The 27,398-nt window shown below is 42.8% G+C and overlaps 1 protein-coding gene across 3 annotated transcripts in view; it reads left to right on the forward strand.

Moving 5' to 3' along the window:
- LOC124116623 (feline leukemia virus subgroup C receptor-related protein 2-like) overlaps positions 1 to 26,338 on the forward strand; it is a 40,305-nt gene extending 13,967 nt beyond the window's left edge. The window contains exons 2-11 of one of the 3 annotated variants that reach the window (XM_048380696.1): positions 2,962 to 3,503; positions 8,497 to 8,638; positions 11,986 to 12,123; positions 13,302 to 13,369; positions 13,956 to 14,059; positions 15,815 to 15,931; positions 19,412 to 19,517; positions 19,889 to 20,000; positions 22,757 to 22,800; positions 23,696 to 26,337. In XM_048380696.1, coding sequence (XP_048236653.1) covers positions 2,962 to 3,503; positions 8,497 to 8,638; positions 11,986 to 12,123; positions 13,302 to 13,369; positions 13,956 to 14,059; positions 15,815 to 15,931; positions 19,412 to 19,517; positions 19,889 to 20,000; positions 22,757 to 22,800; positions 23,696 to 23,824 — 1,502 coding nt within the window. In that variant the 3' untranslated portion in view covers positions 23,825 to 26,337. Of the gene's footprint in view, positions 1 to 2,961; positions 3,504 to 8,496; positions 8,639 to 11,985; positions 12,124 to 13,301; positions 13,370 to 13,955; positions 14,060 to 15,814; positions 15,932 to 19,411; positions 19,518 to 19,888; positions 20,001 to 22,756; positions 22,801 to 23,695 lie in introns of all 3 variants that reach the window. The other 2 variants (XM_048380697.1, XM_048380698.1) reach the window with 2 other exon arrangements.
- Positions 26,339 to 27,398: the final 1,060 nt, after the last annotated feature.

The following is a 27,398-nucleotide window of genomic DNA, read 5'->3' on the forward strand; positions in this document are numbered from 1 at the left end:
TTTAAGGGGTCGCCTTCTGCCTTAGCAATTTCGGCTGACCTGTCCCTCTTTGGGACTCCTGTGTGTGAGTAGGGCACACATATCTATTGTGAGTTTGGTGTTCACATAATTTCTGTTTTTGTATTGATATGATTTCTATTTTCTTATATTGATATGATTTCATTTTTAGCCTTGGCTGCTCTGTTTATATACGTTCGAGTAGCTGTCCAATAGAGTTAGTTTGGCCTTCGCTATTGCATCTCTTGGCTTTATCAGATCTATGACAGATAGCGGATCTAACTGCAATTCTTGTTTTAACCTAGCCCGGGCTGGGGCATGGTCTTGAGATTCTAGTAACACGTGATCAATGGTTTCAGCCTGATTGCAAGATGAACAAACCATGTCACAGTGCTTTCTGTAGAGTAGACCACTTGAGTGCAGGGGTGCGTGAAACAATGTGTACACTAAAACAACTTTTGTAGGCATTAGTCACTGTAGGCATTTGTCAATGTAGGCATTAGTAGACCTAGCCCTTATAATATACTGAGTCAAATAAAAAACTTCACATTTAAAAGTAATCCCATATATGATATACAACGGACAAATGTATCAGAGAAGGTAATTTAATGTCCAAAGAGGGATTTTAATTAACGGTGGTAACCATAATTTGTTCCAAGCACCTACGGTATTCGGTAATAACATCAACGGTTTAAATCATAAGTCCCAAGCACGAGAATCTGATGGCAAACAAGTTCAGTAGCGTGTATGGCCACCATGTGCGTTGACAACTGCCACACAACGCCTCCGCATGGACCTTGTGATGCTTGTGAACACATGATTGGGAAGACGACGCCATTGTTGCTGCAAAATGGTGCCAAGATCTTACAAATTCTGTGGTTGGTTCTGGAGAGTGCGCAGACTTCTGCCAAGAGCATCCCAGACGTGTTCGATGGGATTGAGGTCGGGAGACCTTGACGGCCAGTCCATGACGTTGACTCCCGCATTCTGAAGGAAATTCCTTGTCAAAATTGCTGTGTGGGGTCTGGCATTGTCGTGTTGGAAGATCAAACCGGTTCCATGTGCTGCCATAAAAGGCAGAGGTTCTGGTGCCAGTACCTGGTCGCGGTAAGCAGCAGCGTTGAGGTTGCAACGGATGACAAGAAGCCTGGAACGTGCAGTGTCACAGAAAGCACCCCACACCATGACACGTCCGCCTCGAAATCTGTCAACTTCCTGTACACAACACTGGGCGTAACGTTCATGACGGCGCCTCCGCACCCTCGCCCTACCATCAGCAAATCGAAGATTAAATCGGGATTCATCACTGAAGACGACTTGATTCCAATTCCTCTGAGTCCATCGTAAGTGTCGATGTGCCCACTATTGACGTTGACGTCTATGTAATTGAGTCAGAATCGGCCCGCAGTATGGCCGTCGTGCTTGAAGGTGAGCAGTTCTCAGACGGTTTCGAACAGTTTGCGCACTCAGTCTACCCCTAAACAGTTCATTTCTGGTTGATGTAGCCGTCGGTTACGGAGGTGACGTAAGACAATCTGACGATCCTCTGCATGTGACGTCACACGTGGTCGACTTGGCCGAGGGCGATCAGCGGTGGTACCCGTTTGCTGTAGACGCGTCTGTAAATCATAAACAGTCCGTCGACTACAACCCATTGTCCTTGCGACTTCAGCTACGGACGTTCCCGTCTGCAACATGCCGATGGCACGTTCACGTTGCACATTTGAAAGGCGTGGCATGACAAATGGCCGTAAAGACTTTTGTTTTCTTGTGTTTTTCTTTTTTTGTTAATGACTGCTAACAAGTATGGCTGAAAACACGTGCGGTATTATGGCCACGTGACCAGTTGCACGTGAAAAAACACTTTTGCCACTATAGTGCTGTGCACATGATTTTGATCGATTCACCTGCACAAAAACGGGTGTTATCTGAAGACAATACGTGGCCATTACTGTTTAAATACACAATAAGGGCCCACAATGATAACTGGTCAAAATGTTAAAATTTTAGGATTGTGAAGTTTTTAATTTGGTTCAGTATAGTTGTAAATACTTGGATAACGAAAAGACAATTATCCTTGCCCTGTGGTGAAATGTCTATGGGCAGGAATTGTCCTTGAGGTGATATGTCTTGATCCCGTTCACGTGATTGGATGATTGGCACCACACATTCCAGCAGATATAAACGTTAACTGCCGTTAACTGTACACCCATGATTGATGGTGGCCAAAACTGAAACAAACAAGGACTGGTTGTTCGACGGTGAGATATTTCATGCGGGTATCATAGCTGTGTTTTCAACCTACACTTTGAAGTGTTTCGGCGACTGTTTTCAATATAGTAACGTTTTGTGGTCAAATCCAATTTTCAAGTGTATTGAATTTCTTTTTTTGCCCGGCAGTTTATTATGATGAGATTCAATTCAAAATAAAGTCATTCCATTGACTGATTCTGCTTTTTCGTTATTTTATTTGTTTTTTTTGTAATTTCCAACCACGTGGCTTCAGTACTTGTTTCTTGCTGATTAAAGTTCATAACTGAATGATGCACAATACATAAAACCTCGTTGATACGAACTCCGTGAGAACATGGAACATATGTCGTGTTTTCTATATTTCTAGACAAGTGGAAGGCAGATATTGTGCAGTTGTGCAGTTTTATGTCTAGTTTTCAAATCTGTATCGTATTTCATGACGTTTGATCCGAGTTTGAATTTGCGACGAGCTGTGTGTTTAAGTGTTCGTATGTATGAGATGCCTATTATTCATCTTGTTGTTTTGGGGCGGCGGGGTAGCCTGGTGGTTAAAGCGTTCACTCGTCACGCCGAAGACCCGGGTTCGATTCCCCACATGGGTACAATATGTGAAACCCATTCCTGGTGTCAACCGGCGTGATATTGCTGAAATGTTGCTAAAAGCTAAAATACTTACTCACTCACTCACTCACTCACTCACTCATGTTCCAGGTACAGATGACGCACCGCAGGACAAGGTGCTGCCACAGGACGCAGAGAAATCCGGTCTCCTCATCCAAACTGATGGATCGACGAAAGTTTATCTCAGACGCTGGCTGATGCTGACCTTGTTCTGCGCCTTCTCCGTAACAACCGCCTACCAGTGGATCCACCTCAACATCATCGCCAACATCGTCATCCGCTACTACAACAGCAGCCTCCCCGGGGACTCCCTGCAACAGGAAGCTGCCGTTGACTGGCTCTCCCTCATCTACATGTTGGTCTACCTCCCCACGATCGTGCCCGCCATGATGCTTCTCAACAACAAGGGGCTGCGTGTCAACAACATCGTTGGTAGCCTCCTGAACACCATGGGGGCGTGGTTGAAGGTAGGGGCGCTGGGACCGGAGCGGTTCCCGGTGTTGATGACGGGCCAGGTTCTATGTGCGATGGCCGAGGTGTTTGTGGTTAGTATTCCTCCTCGGCTGGCGGCTGTCTGGTTCGGACCTGACCAGGTATCTACTGCAACCTCCCTGGGCGTCTTCGGAAATCAGGTAACTACATTTGACGTCACTCGCTAAGATTGTCTGTCCAGATATTAAAACATTTCATTTCAGTTCGGCTACTACAGGAGGTCATGGGTAACCAAAATGCCGATGAAATTTGCTGTGCAGGATCCGCTGAACGGGGGTTCGACGCCCCAATACACCTTTATGATCCTTTGTTTGGCGGTACATGTCGACGACCTGCGACATGTTAAGACATTCCACCCGGACGACGCAGTGGCGCAGTGATATAATTGTTCAAAGTAGCGTTAACACAGAGTCACTAAGCTCTGGTGTCACTCCGTGTGAGCATGTACGCCTAAATGTTGATGTGCAAAACAACTTTAGCGCCAGGACTATCGTGAGTCTATGTTGAGGTATGGGAGTTACGATCACCTTAGCGTTAAGATCGCTTTGTATAACGGCACCCTGGTTTTAATTCCGAGCGCGGAAGTGTCCGTTTCCCAATGCGAAAGGTAGATGTTTTGATCAATGAATAGTGTAACATTTGACTAGAAAAATAATTGAGTATTGAAAAATAAAAACCATTTCATGAGGCTAATGCAATCTAACGGCAAAATAAATATATTACCCGCCGCCCGTCCAGTAGTGAATTTAGGACTGGTAAAATTGTACAGGACGTTCCTGTATGATTACAGATATCACGTAAATATCCTTTGAACTGTCATGACAATGTTGTGAGAAGCTCACCCTCGTGTCTTTATAAAGACGTGTGTTGATATATTTGATATTAAAAGACACGAGGGTGAGAATGTGTTTATCAGCTTTCAGTTTGTAAAACGTACAAAAAACTGTGTCCTGAGTGTAAAAAAGTACAGCTAACCAGCTTCAATGACTTGCGAGATTACTTATGTTATTTGATTGTTTGTATTATGGGCCTATGGCCTAAAGTACGGAATAGATTCCCTGTGTCAGTCTGTCTGTCTGTCTGTCTGTGTTTTTGATATGGTCGGAATCGTACACTGCATTTTTCTTTTACCAGTTTTTTCATCATTATGGACATTTTTTGTCCCTTTTATTCAAATATATATTCAAAATGTCCTCTATTACATGCCCTATTGACGTCACTATGCACCATGTCCAAAAGATCAGACAAGGGCCATAACTCCTTACATATAAATTGTCGTTGCTGGTTCTCAGACACGATCAACATATTTAGTCCCTTTTAGTGTATGCAAAATATTATCCTTGCATCACAGTGGTTTCCGAGAAAACGTCTCCAAGTTGTATATAATGATGTAGCAAACTTCTCCTTCTTTATAAAGCAAACATGCATCCTTGTATCTACAGAGGTTTCAGGGAAAGCTTGCCCGTATTGAAATCGGACGGACAGATGGAAGGGGCCCAAACATATTCTCCCTCTCCCCCATATTGTAGTGTAAATGATGAGGTTTCAAAGGTTCTACCTATTATGTGTTCTGAGTTTGGTAATTGAAGTGTTCCCAACTTTCCACAAGTGCCTCAGAGAGCTGACCTTCACAAGTCTATTGCACATAAAACTTATATTCGCTAACTTTGAGGACAATATGAACCTTTCAACATAGTTCAACGAACACATTCTCGAGAAATAGCGTTGTATTTGCTGACTTGGAGATGGACCTCTGAATGACCGAGCCTGACTTGGAGGCGGTGGAGGTGGACATCTGACTGACTAAGCCTGTTGTTGTAAGCGGACACATACCTGACTTGGAAGCGGACATCTAACTGACCAAGCCTGTTCTTGTAAGCGGACACAGCCCTGACTTGGAAGCGGACATCTAACTGACCAAGCCTGTTCTTGTAAGCGGACACAGACCTGACTTGGAGGCGGACATCTGACTGACCGAGCCTGTTCTTGTAAGCGGACACAGCCCCGACTTGGAGGCGGATATCTGACTGACCGAGCCTGTTCTATTAAGCGGACACAACCCCGGCTTTGAGGCGGACATCAGGACTGACCGAGCCTGTCCTCGTGAGCGGACACAGCCCTGACGGGACGACGGACACCTGAATGGCCAAAGGGTTCTTGTAAGCGGACACAACCCTGACTTGGAGGCGGACATCTGACTGACCAAGTGGTTCTTGTAAGTGGACACAACTCGGACAAGAAGGCGGACACATGAATGTCCAAGTGGTTCTTGTAAGCGGACACATACCTGACTTGGAGGCGGACATCTGACTGGCCAAGTGGTCCTTCTAAGCGGACACAACCCTGACTTGGAGGGGGACACCTGAATGTCCAAGTGGTTCTTGTAAGCGGACACAACCGTGACTTTGAGGCGGACATCTGACTGGCCAAGTGGTTCTTGTAAGCGGGCACAACCCGGACTTGGAGGCGGACACCTGAATGGCTAAGTGGTTCTTGTAAGCGGACACAACTCGGACAAGGAGGCGGACACCTGAATGTCCAAGTGGTTCTTGTAAGCGGACACATACCTAACTTGGAGGCGGACATCTGACTGACCAAGTGGTTCTTGTAAGCGGACACAACTCGGACAATGAGGCGGACACCTGAATGTCCAAGTGGTTCTTGTAAGCGGACACATACCTGACTTGGAGGCGGATATTAGCCACCACGAAATCTGACGTTCACAAATTCTTATCTCAACTTCCTTCAACTGCCAGACGTGTAATTCACAGATATACGCATGGATACCTTTCGCATTAAAAAGTATTATTCTAAAATCTGATTAAGTAAGATTTTTGTTATTTCGAAAAGATAATTGCAACTGATAGCTGAAATCGTAATGTTACACATCGTTCACTTCATGTCTAGACAAATCCCCAGGGGAACTTGGCGACTTGCAACAAGAATTTGTATCATGTGTAAATGACAAAAAAGTATCCGTGAAAAATGTCGCTTTTCTAAACATCATTTCAACCCCACTGTGCAGACTCGTACACATATGAATGGGCGCTTAAAGTATAAATGGGTGGAATCTGTTACAGAGATGTTTGTAGGCCTTGTGCTCAGCAGTGCATTAAATGTATTCTTGATATATTGTGTTGGTCTGAATGTATTTGAATGGTAGATGTAAGGATCCACTACAAAAGGAATGTTTGACCAGGGCATGAAGTATGTGCGTTATCAAAGTAAACATCGACGTGTAATGTCCGTGTTTGTAGTTTGTATGATACTGTATGTGTGTGTAGTCTGTGTGTGGTCTGTGTGTGTGTGTGTGGGGGGGGGGGGGGGTCCGTGAGTTTGAAACTGTATGGCTTTGTGGTCTGTGTGTATGATACTGTATGTGTATGTGGTCTGTGAGTTTAATACTGTATGTGTATGTGGTCTGTGTGTATGATACTGTATGTGTATGTGGTCTGTGTGTATGATACTATATGTGTATGTGGTCTGTGTGTATGATACTGTATGTGTATGTGGTCTGTGTGTATGATACTGTATGTGTATGTGGTCTGTGTGTATGAAACTATATGTGTATGTTGTCTGTGTGTATGATACTATATGTGTATGTGGTCTGTGTGTATGATACTGTATGTGTATGTGGTCTGTGTGTATGATACTGTATGTGTATGTGGTCTGTGTGTATGATACTATATGTGTATGTGGTCTGTGTGTATGATACTGTATGTGTATGTGGTCTGTGTGTATGATACTGTATGTTTATGTGGTCTGTGTGTATGAAACTATATGTGTATGTTGTCTGTGTGTATGATACTATATGTGTATGTAGTCTGTGTGTATGATATTGTATGTGTATGTTGTCTGTGTGTATGATACTGTATGTGTATGTGGTCTGTGTGTATGATACTGTATGTGTATGTGGTCTGTGTGTATGATACTATATGTGTATGTGGTCTGTGTGTATGATACTATATGTGTATGTGGTCTGTGTGTATGATACTGTATGTGTATGTGGTCTGTGTGTATGATACTGTATGTGTATGTGGTCTGTGTGTATGATACTGTATGTGTATGTGGTCTGTGCGTATGATACTGTATGTGTATGTGGTCTGTGTATATGATACTGTATGTGTATGTGGTCTGTGTGTATGATACTGCATGTGTTTGTGGTCTGTGTGAATGGAGCTGTATGTGTATGTGATCTGTGTGTATGAAACTGTATGTGTATGTGGTCTGTGTGTTTCATACTGTATGTGTATGTGGTCTGTGAGTTTCATACTGTATGTGTATGTGGTCTGTGTGTATGAAACTATATGTGTATGTGGTCTGTGTGAATGGAGCTGTATGTGTATGTGGTCTGTGTGTATGATAGTGTTTGTGTATGTGGTCTGTGTGTATGAAACTGTATGTGTATGTGGTATGTGTGTATGATACTACATGTGTATGTGGTCTGTGTGAATGGAGCTGTATGTGTATGTGGTCTGTGTGTATGATACTGTATGTGTATGGGGTATATAGTTATACCAAGATTCCGTCCGTCCGTCCGTCCATCTGTCCGTCTGTCCGTCTATCCGTCCGAAAACTTTGTCCGCGCGATTACTCTTAAACTATTCAGGGGATTCATCTTAAACTTAGTACATATAATCTGTGTCATATGGAGGGGTGCAGTCAAAAGAAAAAAGTTGTTTTTATTAATTTTCCCTTTTTTCTGAATTTTTCAAACCCTAACGTCCGTCCGAAAACTTTGTCCGCACGATTTCTCTTAAACTATTCACTGGATTCATCTCAAACTTAGTACATATAATCTGTGTCTGTGTTTTTATGAATTTTCCATTTTTTTATGAATTTTTCAAACCCTAACCCTATCCTATTTATTTAATTTGAAACTACTGACACACTAGGCGGGTCGGGGGTATAAGTGAGCCACGCTCACTTTTGCACTTGTTTTAATTATATCACGAATCGCTGCGCCTAGGACAACTTGATTCCATGTAGATTCCATACCAATACCATGGGCTAATAGCAGCATCCGTTTTCTCGAACTACGCACAGCTCGACCTGTATCACACGACTTCGAGCTAACTATGTTTCATTGTATCCATGGTGACCAGATACCTAGTGTTTGCTCCCTTCTCTCAGATAGGCGTGGCCGTCGGCTTCCTCATCCCTCCCATACTTGTGAACAACTCCCCCAACATCACAGACATCGGCGCCGGGCTCACCGTCATGAACTACGGCACAGCTTCAGTCACCACCGCCATCTTTCTACTCATGCTTGTAGGTGAGCTTAATTTGCCTTCTCTCACTGTTTCCAAAGTCAAGGCTGCCTCCACAGTGGGTGGAATGTCTGCTGGGAGAGCGGTAGTTCAGGGGTTCGCTCCCCTGCGGCGTACGCGTCATACCGCGTACTTTAAAAGATGGTACTTGTTGTTACCCTTCCTGAAGCTCGGCACCAAGGGGATGAAACAAGGACTGGTGGGCTCGGGATAAGTATGCTGCGGCGTAGTATCTGAGACGGCTAGTACTATAAAACCGGCAACAGTTAGTACAACAGCCACACCGCACACAAACGCTTGCACGCACGTCGCTATGAATACATAATCTTAAACCCCGTTTCACCTCACCTACTAAGTGTGTTTCTCTGATATGATGTAAGACATGCGACAACACATTGACATGCATGTACTTACGTGACTGTAAGCATGTCAAACAGGCATATACAGGCACGGGTTTGGCGCCAACTAATACCACTAGACAAATCACCTCAACATACCGATGTTTGTTATGCAATGTTTTCATTTTAAACCACTGATACTATTACACTGTCAAACTTAACCTTTAGCTGCTGCGAATGAAAGGGCTCGCATAGCTATCTGCATGAAATGTAAGGTGGAAATTTATTTTTTTTACATGATAAAAAAATATAAGGTCTTAATATGATGCCACAAACGGAGATCACAAATCCTCCATAGTGCTAAGGCTATCGTAACTACTATACTTATATTAACATATTGAGTGAGTGATAGAGTTGGGTTTAACGCCGCTTTTAACAGTATTCCAGTCATATCACGGCAGGTCAGCTTAATGTGGGAGGAAAGCCCGAAGTGGTGCAGGTCTCAGACGTTTACCACTTCGTTGAAACCCACGAGCACGGGTATGGTGCTGACAAACCTAGAAACATAATTGGGGCGAACCGGGATTCGAACCCACAATCATAGGTTTCTGGCGTGCCAAAGGGACGCAACTCTGCACAGCTAATCGCGGCGCCTTAGACGACTGGGCCACCCGTGCCCCCTTAACATATTGAGAGGTACGATAGTCGTAGCGCTAAGGTCGCTTTGTGAAACGGGCCCTGGGGTTCTCGTGACACTCTACCGGATATCGGTGGACGACAATGTTGATGTGCATTTGAACGTTTGTTGAGATATATAGTATTTTGCTTTAAAGGATAACGGTGACAGTGCCTCAGAAGGAGCAAGCTGTTTGTTTACTCCTGTGATTCACATTAATTCTGTTTTGTGTTTACAGCACCATATCAAACGTTTAAAATATGCATTAAAACACGTTTAAAAATGCATGAAAACACACACACGCACGCACGCACGCACGCACGCACGCACGCACGCACGCACGCACACACGCACACACACACACACACACATACATACATACATACATACATACATGTATTGTTAACATGTACATGAACTGTGTTCAATCTTACTCCACTATATTGTGCCTGAGAGTTATAAATTTACATTTACATGAACATCAGTGTACACGAATAATAACCCCGACGTTTATCACAAGGCTTCTACTATTCTGGCTGGGGATACAAATATTCAAAGCTATTTAACTACTGTAACTGTCATTATGCTAGAGAATAATTATCTGGTGTTTCATCAATAACGTGATCTGATTGTTCGTCGATCGGCGGGACCTCACTAACTGCTGCATCATAGTTTGGATATTCGTGTATAATTTATTTATTTATTTTTTATTTCTTATTTTTCATTTTTTTTATTGTAGTGAAGGTGACGGTAATTTGGGAACATGGGTGTATTTATATTGAAAGTCTTATTGTTGGGCTTTTGATTGTACGTGTAACAATAGGGAGACTAGACCTGGGTCTATCGGCAGTCACAGCAATTGCCTCAATCATACGTCTCTTGCATTGACACTTAATATTTACGTAACACATGCGCGCTGACTACGATTTTCATGTTGCTAGGTTACCAAGCAAGAATTACGCCAAATGGAATCTGTTTCGGTGGATAATCAAGACTGGTAATTCTCTTGTATTGACACTTTATATTTACGTAACACATGCGCGCTGACTACGATTTGCATGTTGCTAGGTTACCAAGCAAGAATTACGCCAAATGGAATCTGTTTCGGTGGATAATCAAGACTGGTAATTCTCTTGTATTGACACTTTATATTTACGTAACACATGCGCGCTGACTACGATTTGCATGTTGCTAGGTTACCAAGCAAGAATTACGCCAAATGGAATCTGTTTCGGTGGATAATCAAGACTGGTAATTCTCTTGTATTGACACTTTATATTTACGTAACACATGCGCGCTGACTACGATTTGCATGTTGCTAGGTTACCAAGCAAGAATTACGCCAAATGGAATCTGTTTCGGTGGATAATCAAGACTGGTAATTCTCTTGTATTGACACTTTATATTTACGTAACACATGCGCGCTGACTACGATTTGCATGTTGCTAGGTTACCAAGCAAGAATTACGCCAAATGGAATCTGTTTCGGTGGATAATCAAGACTGGTAATTCTCTTGTATTGACACTTTATATTTACGTAACACATGCGCGCTGACTACGATTTGCATGTTGCTAGGTTACCAAGCAAGAATTACGCCAAATGGAATCTGTTTCGGTGGATAATCAAGACTGGTAATTCTCTTGTATTGACACTTTATATTTACGTAACACATGCGCGCTGACTACGATTTGCATGTTGCTTGGTTACCAAGCAAGAATTACGCCAAATGGAATCTGTTTCGGTGGATAATCAAGACTGGTAATTCTCTTGCATTGACACTTTATATTTACGTAACACATGCGCGCTGACTACGATTTTCATGTTGCTAGGTTACCAAGCAAGAATTACGCCAAATGGAATCTGTTTCGGTGGATAATCAAGACTGGTAATTCTCTTGTATTGACACTTTATATTTACGTAACACATGCGCGCTGACTACGATTTTCATGTTGCTAGGTTACCAAGCAAGAATTACGCCAAATGGAATCTGTTTCGGTGAATAATCAAGACTGGTTATTCTCTTGCATTGACACTTTATATTTACGTAACACATGCGCGCTGACTACGATTTTCATGTTGCTAGGTTACCAAGCAAGAATTACGCCAAATGGAATCTGTTTCGGTGGATAATCAAGACTGGTAATTCTCTTGCATTGACACTTTATATTTACGTAACACATGCGCGCTGACTACGATTTTCATGTTGCTAGGTTACCAAGCAAGAATTACGCCAAATGGAATCTGTTTCGGTGGATAATCAAGACTGGTAATTCTCTTGTATTGACACTTTATATTTACGTAACACATGCGCGCTGACTACGATTTGCATGTTGCTAGGTTACCAAGCAGAGCCTAAAATCCCACCCAGCAGAGCCAGGCTATTGGCTCAACACACCAGCCGGCACCAGAACTACAGGCAATCTCTACACGCGCTCATCACAAACCTCAACTTCATACTTCTTGCTGTATCCTACGGTAATACTTACATAGTGGGCAGTCATTCTATATATTACGGTAACACTATACGTATAAGTACTCGTCAGTAGTCAATGTCTCCTTGCAGATCAAAGATTCTGTGTTTTGGACCTTCCAAACATTTATATGTCTGTTCGCATGCCAACTTATAAATACTCACCGCCAAAAGAAACGCGTACACGTTGGTTAATATTTGAAGAATTACTCATATTAAAGAGATATTAGATTGGTTCGATGCACAAACGAGCATAATGTTATGCTGCGTGACCGACGCTCATGGGTGCATACCGGTGCATACCATGTGCTGGTTGTGTCTCAGATGAGTGACTCGATATGCACTATTTGTCTCATGCAGTATTAGCATGTAAAGTTTGGAAATCACGTGAAGCATATCTGATAAGAATAAAGGCACTCTGTCTTAACACTTGACTGACTGTTAGTTTTGTCTTAAATGGTACACATCACATGGAAACATCTCTTCTTAACTTTCATACAGTAAACTACGGTTATAACGAACTCAAAGGGACTACTAATTTTAGTTCGTTATAACCGTAGTTCGTTATAAGCATATATACAGCATAGCTACAGCATATAGTCGGGACTAAAAAGTTAGTTCGTTATATCCGTTAGTTCGTTATAAGCGCGTTCGTTATAACCGTAGTTTACTGTACTTCTCTTTCTGTTTCTATGGTTTGCGTTTCTTTTTGCGGTCAGTATAGACCCCTGTGCTGATATTATTGTTGCATAGACTGATCAACACAGAAGGGATAGCTTTGGAAATGAGTGAGTGTGGTTTTAGCAATATTCTAGCAATATCACGGCGGGGGACACCAGAAATGGGGTAGCTTTGGGCAGGGGTCTATGGTTAGGCGGGGCTTCTGTGGTTGGGTGGGGTTAGTGGCTGGGTAGGAGTCTGAGGCGGGTCATGGGTCTATTGCTTGTCTTGTGTCTATGGCTGAATGGGGGCTTGTGGCTGGGCGGGTCCGTGGCTGAGACGGGATATCTCTCTCTCTCTCTCTCTCTCTCTCTCTCTCTCTCTCTCTCTCTCTCTCTCTCTCTCTCTCTCTCTCTCTCTCTCTCTCTCTCTCTCTCTCTCTCTCTCTCTCTCTCTCTTGTCGTGTAACTATTTGTACTGCCTGGCCCATACAGTAGTCTCGCTTGCCTTGGTTGTGTTGCAGGCATCCTGACGGGGGCCTTCTATGCCATCTCCACCCTCCTGAACGGCATCATGCTCTACTATTTCCCGGTACGTCATCAGTGCCAGAGCTTGTCACTCACTCACTCACTCACTCAACCTCCCACCCATCCAGTCACCCACGTCCGATTTACAAAAGACCTACATTTCTACTGTTGTCCCTCTGTTCTTTAACACCATGTAAAACTGAATCAGTAAGGCTGTTTATTGCCACATACTCACTTTTTCCGAGCCATCTGTTGTATAATGTTGATATCATATATCATATATCATATGTCATAAAAATGCTGCAGCATATGTGTATCATATCGCACACAGGTGCACTCGTGGCTAAGCAAGGATAATGTCAACACTGAGGGAGCAGTTATTGTACAGTTTGATTTTTTTTTAAATCAGATTAGATTGAACTTTAGATTGAAAAAATAATAGATTTTCACTCACTCAATCAACCATGCATTCACCGACTCACTCACCAACTAACTCAATCATTCACCCACTCACTTAACCACTCACTCCCTCACTCACCCACCCACCCACACTCACTCACTCACTCACTCACTCACCCGCCCAATTCTCACTCACTCACTCAATCACCATCACCCACCCAATTCTCACTCACTCACTCACTGTTCCCCAGGGAGAGGAAGAGAATACTGGGCGTATTGGCCTGACGATCGTCCTCGCCGGTATAGCAGGAGCCATCATGGCGGGACTGTGGCTGGACAAGACGAAGGCGTTCAAGTATGTAACGTCACTGTGTTTCCGTTTTGACCAAAAGGTATGTTGCAATTCTGATATAGATGGACATTCCTTCTTAAAACAATAGTCCGAGATGTCAAATTGGACAGTGGATCTGCATGTTTCCCTTCGGCAAGATAGGTCTCTATGGCAACATATAGTTCCTTCAGCTGTTGTGGAAGGCAAGGGAGTTAACTGACTGTAAATGTCCAGTTTCCACCCTTTGCCGAACTAAGCTTGAAATTCTGGGCTCGATCGTAGGGTACAACCAGTAGCTATTACGAGTTGTGTCCCGCTAAGTTGACGGAACACATGTTTTGCAAATCCTGCAATCAACCGAAATCTGTATGGCAGTTTACGAACTGGATGTTGATTTCGTTACGCGATTTTGATTGGACTATGCATAAACACGTTAACCCAGCCAAAATATAACTCCATTATTCCAGCCTAGTTCGACAAGGGTGGAAACTGGACTTTTATAGGCAGTGGACTGCCTTGCCTCGGGAAGATGTCCTTTATGAGACTGCATACCCCCTTCTGGTATTCGGGGTCCATTAAGAGGGTGTTCGGGACTCAGCAGTGTTGTACGCGGGATGCAAAGAAAATCGTAATCTGTACTCAGATTCAACATTTAAATTAAAATAATTATATTCGAAATATGTTCCTTATATATTTTTTTTTTTTCAGCAATTTAACCCGAAAAAACCGCACCCTTTTATGAGACAGGAACGTGAGCTATGTAATACGGGTCTGCGTCTGTGATGGCAATTCTACCTTCGTCGAGTGAATTTTGACATGTGCTTTTGGAATTTGTGTTATGTAGTATTTTGGATTCCGCTGAGCAAATGAAAAACATGATGCTATTAGGGACTCAGGGGGTGGGGTGGGTGGTACAATCAAGTATCTCTTTAGACTTACCTCTGTACATGAAGGGGATGTACTTAAGGTCCCAGATTAAGATGGTCATTCCAGATTCAGATGGTTATTCCAGATTAAGATGGTCATTCCAGATTCAGATGGTTATTCCAGATTCAGATGGTCATTCCAGATTCAGATGGTCATACCAGATTCAGATGGTCATTCCAGATTCAGATGGTCATTCCAGATTCACATGGTCATTCCAGATTCAGATGGTCATTCCAGATTCAGATGGTTATTCCTGATTCAGATGGTCATACCAGATTCAGATGGTCATTCCAGATTCAGATGGTCATTCCAGATTCAGATGGTCATTCCAGATTCAGATGGTCATACCAGATTCAGATGGTTATTCCAGATTCAGATGGTCATTCCAGATTCAGATGGTCATTCCAGATTCAGATGGTCATTCCAGATTCAGATGGTTATTCCTGATTCAGATGGTCATACCAGATTCAGATGGTCATTCCAGATTCAGATGGTCATTCCAGATTCAGATGGTTATTCCTGATTCAGATGGTCATACCAGATTCAGATGGTCATTCCAGATTCAGATGGTCATTCCAGATTCAGATGGTCATTCCAGATTCAGATGGTCATTCCAGATTCAGGTGGTCATTCCAGATTCAGGTGGTTATTCCAGATTCGGGTGGTTATTCCAGATTCAGACGGTTAGTTGAAAAAGGATCAGGAATGGTATAGTACAAACCATCAGAGAGTGTCTGATGAAGGCCGGGGCGCCGAGAGCTTGACTTTATTTTATTTAGTTGAATACCCCTTTGTGTATGGACACAAAAGCAGATGTATCATGCTATGCTCTGTCCTTGTTCTGTCCTACAGGTGGACGTCGGTCGGAATCTATGCCCTGTCGCTGGTAGGAATGATAGCGTTCACTGTCATCATCGAATGCGACCTCAACCGCATCTGGATCATCTACCTCGTCGCCGGATTTCTTGGGTAGAAATATCTCTAACTTACCATCTTAATGTTTCATTTTGGCATCACCCCGATTACAATTTGTCTTCAGCAACCCATGCTTGTCGAAAGAGGCGACAAACTTGATTGATGCATGTGTTCGTATCTTAAATGCTCAATCAAATGTCAATCACTAGACAGTGACTGTTTGGGGCCATCATACAGATGGAATATGATTTGTCAAGACTATATTTACTCCTTGAAATACAAATATGTGTCTACAAAATAAAACCTAAACTCCAAATGTAGCCCAGAGTAATCGTTCTAGACTTGAGTGGGATTCGATTTTTTAATATTTTCTCTCGGATCTAGGAGGGACTGTGATTTGTGCTGTGATTAAACATTTACTCAAGTTTGTCGTTTCTACAACAAAAGCAACAGCAAAATATCAAATGTATTTGTTTGTGCAAACAAGTAGAGGATTCTCGGTTATACTACAGTTGTATAAACATAAAGTCAGCTGGTAACATGTTGTGAACAGCGTTCAAGTTAGATGCCATAAAGATAGTCAGCCACCTGGTACTTCCCATTGATCGTTCAGGGCAAGACATCAACCAGTTAGGCTTGCAACATCTATGTAAGATAAACTACTCCCATTGTCCTAGATTCAATGAAATATACTTGTTGCAATTCCGGGTTACAAAAAAAGTCCCCAATGTTCCGTCTCGTATAAACATGTCCCACATTCAGTCCCGACCTACATTCAGTTCCGTGTACACATGTCCTACATTCAGTCCCGTGTATACATGTACTACATTCAGTTCCGTGTACACATGTCCTACATTCAGTCCCGTGTATACATGTCCTACATTCAGTCCCGTGTATACATGTCCTACATTCAGTCCCGTGTACATATGTCCTACATTCAGTCCCGTGTAGACATGTCCTACATTCAGTCCCGTGTATACATGTCCTACATTCAGTCCCGTGTATACATGTCCTACATTCAGTCCCGTGTATACATGTCCTACATTCAGTCCCGTGTATACATGTCCTACATTCAATCCCGTGTATACATGTCCTTCATTCAGTCCCGTGTATACATGTCCTACATTCAGTCCCGTGTATACATGTCCTACATTCAGTCCCGTGTACATATGTCCTACATTCAGTCCCGTGTACACATGTCCTACATTCAGTCCCGTGTATACATGTCCTACATTCAGTCCCGTGTACACATGTCCTACATTCAGTCCCGTGTATACATGTCCTACATTCAGTCCCGTCTATACATGTCCTACATTCAGTCCCGACCTACATTCAGTCCCATGTACACATGTCCTACATTCAGTTCCGTGTACACATGTCCTACATTCAGTCCCATGTACACATGTCCTACATTCATTCCCGTGTATACATGTCCTACATTCAGTCCCGTGTATACATGTCCTACATTCAGCCCCGTGTACACATGTCCTACATTCAGTCCCGTGTACACATGTCCTACATTCAGTCCCGTGTATACATGTCCTACATTCAGTCCCGTGTATACATGTCCTTCATTCAGTCCCGTGTATACATGTCCTTCATTCAGTCCCGTGTATACATGTCCTACATTCAGTCCCATGTACACATGTCCTACATTCATTCCCGTGTATACATGTCCTACATTCAGTCCCGTGTATACATGTCCTACATTCAGCCCCGTGTATACATGTCCTACATTCAGTTCCGTGTACACATGTCCTACATTCAGTCCCGTGTATACATGTCCTTCATTCAGTCCCGTGTATACATGTCCTACATTCAGTCCCGTGTACATATGTCCTACATTCAGTCCCGTGTACACATGTCCTACATTCAGTCCCGTGTATACATGTCCTACATTCAGTCCCGTGTACACATGTCCTACATTCAGTCCCGTGTATACATGTCCTTCATTCAGTCCCGTGTATACATGTCCTACATTCAGTCCCGTGTACACATGTCCTACATTCAGTCCCGTGTATACATGTCCTTCATTCAGTCCCGTGTATACATGTCCTACATTCAGCCCCGTGTACACATGTCCTACATTCAGTCCCGTGTATACATGTCCTACATTCAGTCCCGTGTACACATGTCCTACATTCAGTCCCGTGTATACATGTCCTTCATTCAGTCCCGTGTATACATGTCCTACATTCAGTCCCGTGTACATATGTCCTACATTCAGTCCCGTGTACACATGTCCCACATTCAGTCCCGTGTATACATGTCCTACATTCAGTCCCGTGTACACATGTCCTACATTCAGTCCCATGTACACATGTCCTTCATTCAGTCCCGTGTATACATGTCCTACATTCAGTCCCGTGTACACATGTCCTACATTCAGTCCCGTGTATACATGTCCTACATTCAGTCCCATGTACACATGTCCTACATTCAGTCCCGTGTACATATGTCCTACATTCAGTCCCGTGTACACATGTCCTACATTCAGTCCCGTGTACATATGTCCTACATTCAGTTCCGTGTACACATGTCCTACATTCATTCCCGTGTATACATGTCCTACATTCAGTCCCGTGTATACATGTCCTACATTCAGTCCCGTGTACATATGTCCTACATTCAGTCCCGTGTATACATGTCCTACATTCAGTCCCGTGTACACATCTCCTACATTCAGTCCCGTCTATACATGTCCTACATTCAGTCCCGTGTACACATGTCCTACATTCAGTCCCGTCTATACATGTCCTTCATTCAGTCCCGTGTATACATGTCCTACATTCAGTCCCGTCTATACATGTCCTTCATTCAGTTCCGTGTACACATGTCCTACATTCAGTCCAGTGTATACATGTCCTACATTCAGTCCAGTGTATACATGTCCTACATTCTGTCCCGTGTATACATGTCCTACATTCAGTCCCGTGTATACATGTCCTACATTCAGTCCCGTGTATACATGTACTACATTCAGTCCCGTGTACACATGTCCTTCATTTAGTCCCGTGTATACATGTCCTACATTCAGTCCCGTGTACACATGTCCTACATTCAGTTTTATTCATGCTCCTCCTACATTTTAGACGCCTGCTTTCGTGTACTCCAGCTGCCTCCGTGGTCTAGTGGTAGAGCGTCCGCCCGGAGAGCGGAAGGTCCGGGGTTCGATCCCCGGCCGCGTCATACCAAAAGACGTTGAAAGATGGTACTTGTTGTTACCCTGTCTGGCGCTCGGCATAAAGGGGCTAAAACAAGGACTGGTCGGCTCGGAGTCAGTATACTGTGTCTGAGTGGGGTATTCATGTTAAACTGCGGCATGGTATCTCAGTGAGCTAGCACTATAAATCGGCATCAGTCCGGACTAGTACAATCAGCCACACACACACACATACACGTGCATGCACGTCGCTATATAAGTGCAATAATCTTGGACGCGACGTTAAACCCCATTTCACCACCCACCTCGTGTACTCCATCCAACCTCGTCTGTTTGTGTCCTTGATTCAACCCTGTTTCAAAATGTCTTAGATTTTTTATGACTGGCTACCTACCAGTTGGGTACGAATTTGCTGCCGAGATCACCTATCCCGCGTCTGAGGCCACATCGTCCGGCATTTTGACATCTTCAGCAATGGTAAGAGGTTATGTAATAGGATTTCGTCTTCACAATTTCCCTCACAAATCAGATATCCATGCGTTACCACACACGTTCCATTAATTTCCGCACAATCACCATCAGTGTTGCCGCACAAACTTTAACAAGTAACACATGATCTTCATCGGTTACCGCACAATCTCTCTCGGCCCGTGAAGATGCGGGTAGAGAATAGGTCTTCAACTAACGGGATCGGGTGGTCAGGCTCGCTGACTTGGTTGATACATGTCACACAATCTCCTCAGTTAACAAACAACATCGAGTTGCAAGATTACGTTTTCAAATGTTTACAACGTATTAACGATGGTGTTCTTTGGGAGGTTATTGAAATATATTTTCCAATCTTACAGTTCTGTGGAATGATTCTGACACTGGGGATGCGCGCTGTGATGAACCGTGTGAGCATCCTCGCAGCAAATATCACGTTGTGCTCGGTCGTCTGCCTCGGCGTTATTCTAACAGGTAAGTTAACACTTTATACACCACACTGTGCTCGGTCGTCTTTGTCGGCGTCATTCTAACAGGTAAGTTAACACCTTATACACCACACTGTGCTCGGTCGTCTTTGCCGGCGTCATTCTAACAGGTAAGTTAACACCTTATACACCACACTGTGCTCGGTCGTCTTTGTCGGCGTCATTCTATCAGGTACGTTAACACCTTATACACCACACTGTGCTCGGTCGTCTTTGCCGGCGTCATTCTATCAGGTAAGTTAACACCTTATACACCACACTGTGCTCGGTCGTCTTTGCCGGCGTCATTCTAACAGGTAAGTTAACACCTTATACACCTCACTGTGCTCGGTCGTCTTTGCCGGCGTCATTCTAACAGGTAAGTTAACACCTTATACACCTCACTGTGCTCGGTCGTCTTTGCCGGCGTCATTCTTACAGGTAAGTTAACACCTTATACACCTCACTGTGCTCGGTCGTCTTTGCCGGCGTCATTCTTACAGGTAAGTTAACACCTTATACACCTCACTGTGCTCGGTCGTCTTTGCCGGCGTCATTCAAACAGAACAGGTAAGTTAACACCTTATACACCACACTGTGCTCGGTCGTCTTTGTCGGCGTCATTCTAACAGGTAAGTTAACACCTTATACACCACACTGTGCTCGGTCGTCTTTGTCGGCGTCAATCTAACAAGTAAGTTAACACCTTATACACCACACTGTGCTCGGTCGTCTTTGCCGGCGTCATTCTAACAGGTAAGTTAACACCTTATACACCACACTGTGCTCGGTCGTCTTTGCCGGCGTCATTCTAACAGGTAAGTTAACACCTTATACACCACACTGTGCTCGGTCGTCTTTGCCGGCGTCATTCTAACAGGTAAGTTAACACCTTATACACCACACTGTGCTCGGTCGTCTTTGCCGGCGTCATTCTAACAGGTAAGTTAACACCTTATACACCACACTGTGCTCGGTCGTCTTTGTCGGCGTCAATCTAACAAGTAAGTTAACACCTTATACACCACACTGTGCTCGGTCGTCTTTGCCGGCGTCATTCTAACAGGTAAGTTAACACCTTATACACCACACTGTGCTCGGTCGTCTTTGCCGGCGTCATTCTAACAGGTAAGTTAACACCTTATACACCACACTGTGCTCGGTCGTCTTTGCCGGCGTCATTCTAACAGGTAAGTTAACACCTTATACACCACACTGTGCTCGGTCGTCTTTGCCGGCGTCATTCTATCAGGTAAGTTAACACCTCATACACCACACTGTGCTCGGTCGTCTTTGCCGGCGTCATTCTTACAGGTAAGTTAACACCTTATACACCTCACTGTGCTCGGTCGTCTTTGCCGGCGTCATTCTTACAGGTAAGTTAACACCTTATACACCACACTGTGCTCGGTCGTCTTTGTCGGCGTCATTCTAACAGGTAAGTTAACACCTTATACACCACACTGTGCTCGGTCGTCTTTGTCGGCGTCATTCTAACACATAAGTTAACACCTTATACACCACACTGTGCTCGGTCGTCTTTGTCGGCGTCATTCTAACAGGTAAGTTAACACCTTATACACCACACTGTGCTCGGTCGTCTTTGCCGGCGTCATTCTATCAGGTAAGTTAACACCTTATACACCACACTGTGCTCGGTCGTCTTTGCCGGCGTCATTCTAACAGGTAAGTTAACACCTTATACACCACACTCTGCTCGGTCGTCTTTGTCGGCGTCATTCTAACACATAAGTTAACACCTTATACACCACACTGTGCTCGGTCGTCTGTGTCGGCGTCAATCTAACAGGTAAGTTAACACTTTATACACCACACTGTGCTCGCTCGTCTTTGTCGGCGTCATTCTATCGGGTAAGTTAACAGCTTATACACCACACTGTGCTCGGTCGTCTTTGTCGGCGTCATTCTAACACATAAGTTAACACCTTATACACCACACTGTGCTCGGTCGTCTGTGTCGGCGTCAATCTAACAGGTAAGTTAACACTTTATACACCACACTGTGCTCGCTCGTCTTTGTCGGCGTCATTCTATCAGGTAAGTTAACACCTTATACACCACACTGTGCTCGGTCGTCTGTGTCGGCGTCAATCTAACAGGTAAGTTAACACTTTATACACCACACTGTGCTCGCTCGTCTTTGTCGGCGTCATTCTATCAGGTAAGTTAACACCTTATACACCACACTGTGCTCGGTCGTCTTTGTCGGCGTCATTCTAACACATAAGTTAACACCTTATACACCACACTGTGCTCGGTCGTCTTTGCCGGCGCTTTGCCTAGATGCAACATGTCTTCTATTGTGTTCGTTGTTCATGACGTTACTTCAGAGCATCCATACCTTGACACACACAAAAACTTATTCGGTTATCTCTTTAACGCCGCATCAGCAATGTGTCAGCTATTCGCGGCGAATCTTATTGTGGAGCTTATTATAGGTAGTTCCTGGATTGAGTGAGTGAGTATGGTTTTACGCCGCTTTTAGCAATATTCCATCAATATCACGGCGGGGGGCACCAGAAATGGGCTTCACACATTGTACTCAGGTAGTTCCTGGAAGTTTCCACTGAACTTTCATAGTCAGTCAACTCCCTTACCACGGGAAGATGACATTTTCCCTGATTTGGTGGATTATGATATCAAGCTTATCGGACAGGTTTAATGTATGTACCTCACTCTGCAGCATAAGATAACATGGAGGATGAGATTTGTCTCATGAATTCTTCATTCTGTCATGTGTAGCGATGGTTCGTCCCGACTACCGACGTCAAGCGGCAGAAACGCAGGTCAGTATTATCCATAGCCAAAACGTTATTGTACTTTGCTCACTGTAATATTATCAACATATTTTTATGAATTATCAGCAAATGAGAAATATGTTAATATCATTCGTGGCTTATTCAATACATGTCTTTATGTATATCGTTCTTCATTGTTTTTTTACATTTATCGCGTAGCTATCTTATATATAAGAATATAAGATAACTACGCTATAAATTGCAAAGAACAATGAAGAACGAAGCGTGGTCTATTATTCTATAAAACATTGTTCGATCATGATGTAATTTCTGGAGATTCGAACACGCACTCGCAGTTGACGACGTGGCAAAATGGACGACGTTATTTGATAGAAGTGTTTGTTTGTTTGTGTTTTGTTTAACGCCGCACTCAGCAATAATCCAGCTATATGACGGCGGTTTGTAAATAATCGAGTGTCCAGAGAGAGAGAGGTGTGTTGTGTATCCAATGAATGTAGCTGGTCAACGCAGATGAACGATAGCATTCAAAAGTGGGAGAGATATGGCAATCGGTATGGGGAGAAAAGATACAGAAAATCGACGTGAACATTGGGGGAATATCCAGAGAATACCAAACGTAACCCCCTGTTTATGAAATGGACTTGTCCGAGATTGTCTATGTCGGATTATTTTCATTATTTAAGTACGTGAATGCTTTTGAAGCTTGTACTATATTTTAACACCCTTAATGAGGTTGAATAAAAAGTAGATCTCACATAAGCTATAAACGACGGGTGGGAGTTGATTATCGTACAATAAAACGCTTCAAGACATGGTTTATTCTCCATTCAGTGGTTTGCTGTACGACAAACATCTCCCACTCGTCGTATATTTCTTAAACATAAAGTTAGAACAATTCACTCATGATTGTTGTTTTCCGCAGGTTGTAGAGAAGCTAAACCATATTGAGTTAACGATAGCACCGCCAGCTAACAGCACAAGGGAGACAACTCTACCTGGCCTAGCAGAGCCTGGCCCAGATGAACAGTTTAATAAGCCTCTCACGCAGTGACCGACAGAGACAGTATTGTTGTGATCGCGGCTGTGTGCATGGGGAAATCGGTAGACCACTGGTCAGGAAATACACTCACAGTACATTGCCACAGTGGGAATAAGACTGCACTTAAAACCAGCATTAACCTGAACATGTATGACCGGATGTGTCTCCATGGAGACTTTTAGGAAGTCACGTGATCTGATCGGCATGAATTGGGTACTATTGTAATTGCTATTGGATTTAATCTTTTTTATTGCCAGAGTTTCACGCTAATTTTACATTTTGTAATGTATACACCAGCCACAACGGTGCGCGAAACCAGAAATAGACTTTTCGCATTGTACCCATGTGGGGAACCACTACACTTCCCTAACGGAGGAAAACATAGATTGGCATATATGTTCAAAACTAATCATTGGCTCTTGTAACATAAAAGTAGGTATGTTCTCTGATCTGATTGGTTAAAAAGTGTTGTCGAATGAGCATAACATCACTCTTTTGGTCTCATCACCGTGTATGTATACATTGGTTAATGGAACTATTTTTTAAATCATCAACATGGAGGAACAGATGGAAATTTTCCCTGACTTCCACATCGGAGATTTCGATGCAATATTGAGCAATGGGATGACGAGACATTTTCTGAGAAAATTTAAGTCATTGAAGGTAAATGAAATTTGCCTTTTTCCATTAATTACTCAATCAAAATAATAATTGATGTAATTTTCTTGGGCTTGGCAAAAGGGGAAAAAAACAGTGTCTAACAGAGTAAAAAACATTTATTGCAACTCTATAATAGTTAAGACATTCATACACCCACCTAATTTGGTTATTAGTATTACTCACAACAGCTGTTGAAGCTGAAACCCGTTCTGAGATGGCCCCTGAACTAGGAAATACAGCCAGCGTTTCCGTAGAGCCAGAAGTTCAAGCGTCAAGTGACCGCTCCTGTCCCTTAATGCAAAAGCAGTACAGGACATCGTGGATGGGAACCTCTCCAAATCTACTGGGCGTAATACCTCCTGAAGAATTAAAACTATTTTGACGTAAGACATTCAAACATAATAGACTATATAAACACATACCTAAAAGATTCGATCAACATCACCGAGAGTTACCTCCCTTACACCATTTGCCATGATAGCAATGTCAAGCGTGACCAATGTGTCATCGCAGAAATTGGCAATACTATAAAGACATTCCGGTCTTTGAAAGGCGTTTATAATGAGATTGACAAAAATGTAAGATTTGAGGCATGTTATGCTGACTGGACGTAGGGAAATTTCATTTGAAAACGACGCCGTAATAAAAACAAATTAATCCACTTACTGTTACATTTGTACCCTGAACAAGGCAATCCTTTCACTTCCAGAATGTCTTGGTTTCCGAGGTTTTGAACCCAAGTTCAAAGAGCTTCCTGCTTCTCACCTGAATGAGAGACTGGGCTTCCTTTTATGCAGAAATGCTGAGGGAAATCTTTACTCAAAATCGAGTTTTGTTGGGTTGGTGCTGTGTTACAACCCCTAATGTAAAAATTACTCTTAATGTAAATTATTTTACACTAAGGGTTACGCGTTAACTCTTAATGTAAAAAAAAAATTACATTCAGAGTAACAACCCGCAACCCCTAATGTAAAAATTATTTTTTTTACATTAAGGGTTAATATCGTAAAATATTCTTATAAACAAAGTTTGATTGGAAATATAGGATACTTTTTGCTTTTATCACGATTTTTATTGTTTTTGCTCGGTTTCTTGCAATTATTCGTAATAAGCGACAGCGTGAGAAACTGACTTTGCTCAGATCTGAGAACAAGAGGGGCTATTATAAGAATGGGAGGCTCGTCATTGAGGACATGCCAGCCTCTACTCTGGAAGGTGATGAGCATCAGTTGTCGCGATCGGCTTCATTCGCAGATCGCGACTCAAGTTGAACATCGTCAACTGTGGATCAGGAGCGGGTGCTGCCGTCAAGGTCGAAGGTTATGCGAAAGCATATCTTACATGGCAAGGAATATAGAAGATTTAACCAACAAATTGTCCGACATTGGCTTTGTTTCTTTTGTATCTGAAAATTTTTGCGTTATATGAAACATAGTCAATAGAGAATTACTTTAATGATATTTTTCCAGAATATAAACTTTCTTGTTTACCAGCCACAAAGGTCCAAGTTCGGAAGGTATTCGGGAGGAATGCTTTTTATAAAATATTCACTGGTAAGATATGTCATTGGTGTTCGATACAGAGAACATGTTATTACTATTCTGTTGGATAAAAGTATGTTTGGTTTCAGTAGAGCTACATTATGCTTTGTTTACATATATCCGTGCGGAGAGATCGACCTGGTATGATAACAATGATAGACAAAATGGGATAGAGATTTTGCTGGGGTTTATTATTGAGTACACTGGAAGAGTACCCAGCTGTTTTTTATCATTGTACTTGGATTTGTTTGTTTGTTTGTTGTTTGTTGCACTCAGCAATATTTCAGCTATATGACGGCGGTCTGTAAATAATCGAGTCTGGACCAAACAATCCAGTGGTCGACACCATGAGCATCGATCCACGCATTTGGGATATGATGACATGCATCAACCAAGTCGGCAAGTCTGACCACCCTATCCCGTTAGTTGCATTTTACGACAAGCATAGTCGCCCTTTATGGCAAGAATGGGTTGATGAAGACCTATTCTACCCCGGATCTTCACGGGTCCAATGTACATGAACAGTAGAACCGGTGTGACGCGGGACTATGTGGAGAACGCTGTTATTCACCATGTTGAAAGTAATAATTACTTAATATATTTTTTACACAATTTGAGATGGAAAGATATTCATGTGATATATTACTAAATAACTTTGGAAAAACTCTTTTGGAAATGTGTTCAATTCTGAACATACATATTGTGAATGGAAGATTTGGATCTGACTATCAAATCGGTGACTGTACGTGCAGCCATGCTAAAATGGATAAAATGTTATAATCCATGTACAGTAATGTAAAGGCTTGTGTTCGTTCAAACAGAGTATCTGGTATATTTTTTGCTTCATGGGTGTGAGGCAAGGGTGTATGCTTTGTCCCTTTTTGTCTTCAGTTTTTTTATAAACGAATTGGTTACTGAAATGGAATAAAATTGTCGTTTTGGTGTTAAGTTACATCCGAAATTTATTTATATTTTTCTACTTCTTTTTGCGGAAGACCTTATTGTATTTGGCAATACTGTCAACAACGTACAGATGAAGTTAAATATCTTGCATGATGACTGTTGTAAATGGGTGAGTGAGTTAATGCTTTACGTCACATCGTGTTGTAAATGGGAAATGCCAGTCAATCTATCGAAAACAAAAATAGTTGTTTTTTCAAATAATAGGGGAGGTTTATCACGTTATGAAAAAAATGGTATTATGATGGAAATGCGTATGGAGTAGTTACTGGACACAGTTATCTTGGCTTGTAGCAATATATTACCAACAAGTGCTGAATAAAGTGAAAACTAATTATTCGTTATAGAATATATTCTTCCTTCAACTGTGCGCGTTTTCTCAGGAACAAGAAAAAGTAGAGCCATGGAACTTATGTAAGTGCACT

The sequence above is a fragment of the Haliotis rufescens genome, unplaced genomic scaffold (assembly GCF_023055435.1).
Source record: "Haliotis rufescens isolate VD_foot unplaced genomic scaffold, xgHalRufe1.0.p SCAF_32, whole genome shotgun sequence".
Classification (NCBI taxonomy): domain Eukaryota; kingdom Metazoa; phylum Mollusca; class Gastropoda; order Lepetellida; family Haliotidae; genus Haliotis; species Haliotis rufescens.